Raw genomic sequence first — 6,000 nt, forward strand, 5'->3', positions numbered from 1 at the left:
CCTGGCAATATCCCAGCCCTCGAGCTTCCTCCGGGTGGCATGGCATTTAGGCACCGAAAGGGTGCTACAGCTGAACGATACGATTCTGAACGCATTTCGAGAAAACAAAACTCGGCCGTAAAACATCATTGTTCGGCACGATGGTAACTAATACGCTGGTACTTGTACAAATGTGATCAGCCTCCGCAGTCCTCTTTATAGGACAATGAAGCATATTTGGCAATATGGCCATTTGGTCTGGACGGCCTGTCTCACTAGAGGATTACTGTTCTTTATGGATTACTGTAAAGTGAAGAAAAATTGTAATAGATTTGAAGAGGAAACTGTGACGCTGGAAGCTACCTGGTTAAAAAAGCGTAAATCATGTGATAGCTCGCATAATCGAAAAATTAATCCGAGCTATTTCTTGCGTGCTGCCTGTTCGGGCCAATCACAGGAGTCCAACCCTCATTGCCGTTGTTTATGACCTGTTCTCAGCATTGTTTCGACCAAGAACCTCTTGTCGTTTTTGACGAATGGCTCCATGCTAGCGTCCCCAGCATAACTTTGAACTCCCAGTATTATTTAATCCAAATGAATCCGCTAGTTGTGTGCGTGCACGTGTTTCATGGCGGCACCGTATGCAAAACAGTTTTCTATCCATGCATTTAATCCGACCTGTTTCGGTTCCATGTGCGGTCGATCATCCCGTCCTTGTTACCATCCAACGGGCTTGAAGTTGTTTCGAGTTTTTTGAAATTTTTAGGATCGATATGTTCATGTTTTAACTACCAATCAGTACTTAGTTCAACATATGAACTAATTATTTTGATTTGAACTTTATTTGCCTCGCAGTCGAGCACTTTGACACAATATTCAGTTTCGAACTATGCTGTTCCACTATGTGCTTCACTTTTTGTATATTTATTTATTATCTTATTAGTAATGACAAAATAATGGCAGTCCACTGACGAGACGGTCGAAAAGGATCGCTTCAGGGCAGTTGATGCTATTGAAGATCTCGTAATTCAGTGCTTATCGGCAAATAATACCATGACGTTTAGCACTAGTGCATTTCATGAAAGTAATACGAGTAGATTCAAGAAAACTGGAATCCATTTCAGAAGGACCTGGTTGACAGTCGATGAATTTATCTCCAGTCAACTCTCCCGTTTTGGCATAAGACCACAAGTTACGGGGGATACCATGTAGATAATGAACCAATCAGCCAGATCTCTTTCACCTATCAAATCAAACCAATGTCGAGTGTTCGTGAGAAGATCTTTTTGGCAAGTTTGAGTGACCAAGTCTTACTACTTGCGTGTTAGAGTGGAACTCCGTTCTATGGGGATGTCAGCAGGAATTTGGAACGACCCAGTAGAAGCAGTCGGTCATCATATAGAGTTAGTTGCTGCCAAAAGAATGGAGGTGTATTATCTCAAACAGTGATAAATAAAGATAAAAAACATAGTCATTCAACTGTACCACCCTTTTGGTGCTTGGCCGCCATGCCACCCGGGGGAAGCACGAGGGCTTGGGATACTGTCAGGTTGCCCAAACCCAGACAGGGGTAATCGAGAGACAGAGATCGGGTTCGAACCACGGACCTTCCGGTCAATAAATACGCACTCTTACCACTGAGTGATCTCAAACAATGATTGGTAAACGGTGGTGGGAGACAAATACTGCTAAATGACCATAGACTTAGGGAAAGAAACTTTGAAGACCACTTTAGGCGCCATGATGAACTAGAAGTTAGGCTATTATTTAAAATGAATTTCTACCTCAAATTTACGTGTGATCGTGAGCAAGAAACCTAACTGAAAGTGGTCATCGGTTGTTGTGCACACGCACTGACCCACCACTCCGCTCGTCACCGTAGCAACGCACTGGTATTAACTGAAACGCCTGCTATCAAATTTCCGAACTCGGCGAACAAACTAACAACCACCTGCGTTGCCTGAGTTATCTACGCTGTGCTCAATAACTAACTGCAAGCGGTAAGAAAGAACCAATGGTGATATACTTTACTAAGCTTGAAACAGAATAGTTTGATTGTCATCTGGCTTAGGCAACCACAGTCCTCCTGATTTCACTGTTGCTACTGAAGTTTTACCTTTCAGATGCGTCACTCTGAGCGTTATCTTGATGTATTCGATTGGTTGTTTTCCGTTGTTTAGAGGGGTCTTTGTACTCCAACTCAGCTTTACAGTGTAGGCCCAGTATCAGCCTAATACTAATAGTACAACTGACAGCTGACTTTTGTTTCTCAATTGAGAAACTCGCATCTTGTTTGCGTATCTCCTAACATTGATTTTAAGTCAATTAACCCTTAACCGGAGTCATTAACTTGAGAACTTAGACGCAATAGCTCCCCGGCATACTCACGATTTTGGTGTTTTAGCCTTGCTTCTAAATCGGCGCGTCGAACGACATCATAGCTTTTCTCTGTACGGGCAGATGCCACTGAAACTGCATCCTGTGTACACACTTCCCAAGACAGGTAGATTACTGGTCCTAGCCTGCCGGCCATTTCCACCATCTTGTGGGAACTGGTGGCATGGTCAACGTAACCGACCTATGTCCCTTTGTCGTTTGCTTACAGAAACGCACTTGAACGGCATACACTTTCCCTACTCCAATTCAATGTCGATGTCCCACCAGCCGTCTATGCGCGTTACTACTTTGATCTACTGTCTGTCGGTGAAGCCCGCGGTGTAGCTAACCAGCCGTCCGAACGGCGACGCTTGACTCCTGAGTTGGCCAGGCACTTACGAATCCTACCAACTCAACCCGAATCGACCACCGTGGACACGCGTTTGTTGTTTGATCTACCACGTACCAATGAGCCTCTTCACTCGTCGGGCACGGCAGCAGCCAAGTTGGAGTCAAACACTCTGAAAAAGGCCTCGCTGACTATCGATCGACAACAACAGGTGCCAGTGAGTAGTTTGGATGTCAAACCGTTGGAATTTCGACCCCAGCCTTCAGACCCCTATGTTTCCATTCCGGTCGCACCCCATTTGTCCTCCTCCACATCTAGTCAGCTTCATTCCCCCCCTGACTGGACTCCCGGACTGTCTACCGACCCGCTAACCGATAATGAACCACTCGCACTTGATGACGAAACCGAATTTATCAACGGTCTTACTCTTTCCTCACTTTTGACGTCTGTGCCTCGTTTCCCCGCGTCACCGAACGATGGCGTATGTGATACCGCTCCTTCAAGTCACTCCACCTTCAGTCCCCAATCTATTCCCCATGTACAGCTGAATCCGACCACACATCCTCGAAACACAAACACTGTGCCCGGCCAGAGGTTCGCCACTCATTGTGGCGCGCCAACGGATACTTCCACTACGACAATATACAACCCGGTTGGTAATAACGGGACTGGATTCATCCGCTCAATCATGGGTGGTGAGGTTGCCTACTCGCTTCTCAGAGATGCTGGGATGTACTAGGCGACTGGGACTGAGTATTAACTCGTTTCCTTCGGTCACTGCATTTGTGATGCCAGTTGTATTGTTACTTCTTGTCCTCCAGTTTGAACAAGTTTTTCACCTATATATATCCTAGTGATTCCTGCTTTTAATTCCCACCCCACTCACCTACTCGATCCCCACTCACTTTGATCTAGTCCCATTGATTAGTGCACACATTGTCGGTTGGCCTGCATTTACTCTACATCCGAAACTTCGTTTTATTTTTTATTTTTCACACCACCGATTAGTAGCCGCCACTCCGATTCCATCTGTCTGCTTGTGTATGTCTTCCATTTGTACAAGGCCATGTGACATTTTACTTCTTTTTTATTTTTGCTTTTGGCAAACAATCAATTAACTTTCAATCAGTTTTCTCATTACCATATGAACTAATACAACGAATGAAATTCATCTTAGCATGTGTCGTCTAGAGACTTTGTCAGGACTGCGATATATTCCATTATTTTATCTAACTGCACAGATTTTTCTCACCTGGAGGGGTGGCTTATCTTCAGGTACGAAATGTTATCGTCTCGTGAGGTGCGTAAAAGAAAGCTATCAAGAAAGGTCCCAGAAGCCTAGTGTGTCAGCTCCCTCCCACCATGATATGCATTCTAAGCACAAGACAACACCATAATACAGACATCGCGAGCTAAGTTTGATGAAAGACCGCAGTGCGATGCTAATCAGAATGTGAAGCACTTAAGAATTCCGCCTCTGTTCTTGAACCCGGTAACGACTCATGAACCGATTACGATACTGCCGTCGTCAGACTTCTTTTTGGTAGTTACCCACAGGGATGTACGAAGTACAGGCTGTCAACAAAGGCTGTAGCTTCCAGTGGCGGATATGATTATTGTTGCGTGATCTTGTAATGGTGTTGACTATGCTACCACTCTCGCTGTGGCTCCAAAACGTTTCTATACACATTGGTATCGTCCCAACCTCGCTAGTTTTCCTTCCGTTTGTGATTACACGAACTTCCCCACAAGGAAGCATCTACCGGGGTTACCAAATCGACACCGAACCTAACATATCTTCCAATAGGTTCTAGCCTTCACTTGGTCAACGAAAAGTTTTTTGGGTATTTCCTATGATAGATAGCAGGGTGTTGTAAAGTTATGTGGGCTGAAAAGGTTTCTTGACCTTCAATGTATGGAACTGAGAAATACGAGTGTATCGTCGAGATACACGTCTACGCTTGTCCCTAGAATAGTTAGGGAGGCTTAAGTAGGAATCGAATAAAGAAATCATTGATAGAGGTGTGTTCCAACGTCACTCAAAAGGGTCAAATACTTGGAGTTCTGTGCAGAACTGGTTAGCATATACCGTTTCATCCAACTACCCAACATCAAGCGTGTTATTGCGTGTTCCAACCGCGCTACATGTAAAGCAGTACCGCTTTGCTGGACTGCCGTTCAGACCAAGCAAACTCACACCCATGAGAGGCAGTGGCTCAAAGTGTCCCTGTAGAAGTAATGCTAGAAACACCGATTACTTTGATTTCTTTTACACTAGTGTAAAACAAGGTCTCTCGTCTCGTTATCACCGTTTTGTGTCTGTTTCTTCTCCGTGTTTTTGACCTGAACGTTACCCATTATATGACCTTCACCACGCCGTTAACCTTGACATGGTGCGCGTGACTCAGTATAACTGCACACGGGCTTCAGCATTTCGCACATCTTTCATCTTGAATTCGTTTAGACTGTGGGTAGACTGAAATCTATTTTATTTAATTATCTAGGGTCTATTTTACCATCGGAGCTAGCGTAACCCTACGGTTTGACTTTGTTGTCATTTTTTCATTGAACCTTTGTGTAAGTATTTCTTGGTAAACCTCCATTTGAACTGTTAACTTTTGGGGTTGTTCGCGTAACTCAAGGCGACCCATCTGATTACTGGATGCCATAAATAAACGGTAAAGAGCGTCATCACGGTGAATTCTTTTCCCCTCCGAAAGGAGGGAGAATCAGGATATCGTGCTTGTATGGTTATGGGGAGTTCGTTACTTAGGGCGCAGGTTGGATTAGGAAAGGTCTACATCTCAAAATTGTCTCCTTGCGCAGTGTGCGTTCCTTTAGTCTAATTTTTCATTAAGAGAGTGATGCGAAAGGAATGTGGGTCGTCTGTGAAGTGGGAAAAGGCCAGCGCCAATGAATAATTAATACTGTAAGTCAATGATTTCAGGAAGTCAAAATTTGGTCACTCAATGCATCCGCATGGCCTTTCTCTCGTAAATAATTGCCTGCTGCTCAGTATGAGGAGATTCAAACTTTTTGGGTCAGTTGTTTCGATCGCTGTTCTTTGGATATGACAGCTAAGTCACGAGACAGTCGTGTACGCATGCTGTGTAGGAGCTGCGGGATATTTGCGAAAAAACGGACAGGTCTGTCATTCTCGTAATTCTGTGGTTCGTTCCGACCATACCAACTTAGGGACGGTTTTGCGGTCCGACTCTAGTTATTTGGGTGTGCTAACCCTCTTACCTGCTTGGCTATATTCTCCTCAAGCAGTCTGCATTCACGCATCATGATCA

The 6,000-nt window shown here is 44.5% G+C and overlaps 1 protein-coding gene across 1 annotated transcript in view; it reads left to right on the forward strand.

Moving 5' to 3' along the window:
- The window catches only part of T265_10080 (hypothetical protein), a gene marked incomplete at both ends in the record, with an annotated part of 36,904 nt that extends 32,990 nt beyond the window's left edge, over positions 1-3,914 (forward strand). The window contains one exon of the mRNA XM_009176347.1: positions 2,585-3,914. Coding sequence (XP_009174611.1) covers positions 2,585-3,443 — 859 coding nt within the window. The remainder of the gene's footprint in view (positions 1-2,584) is intronic.
- Positions 3,915-6,000: the final 2,086 nt, after the last annotated feature.

Source organism: Opisthorchis viverrini (genome assembly GCF_000715545.1).
Source record: "Opisthorchis viverrini unplaced genomic scaffold opera_v5_335, whole genome shotgun sequence".
Classification (NCBI taxonomy): Eukaryota; Metazoa; Platyhelminthes; class Trematoda; order Opisthorchiida; family Opisthorchiidae; genus Opisthorchis; species Opisthorchis viverrini.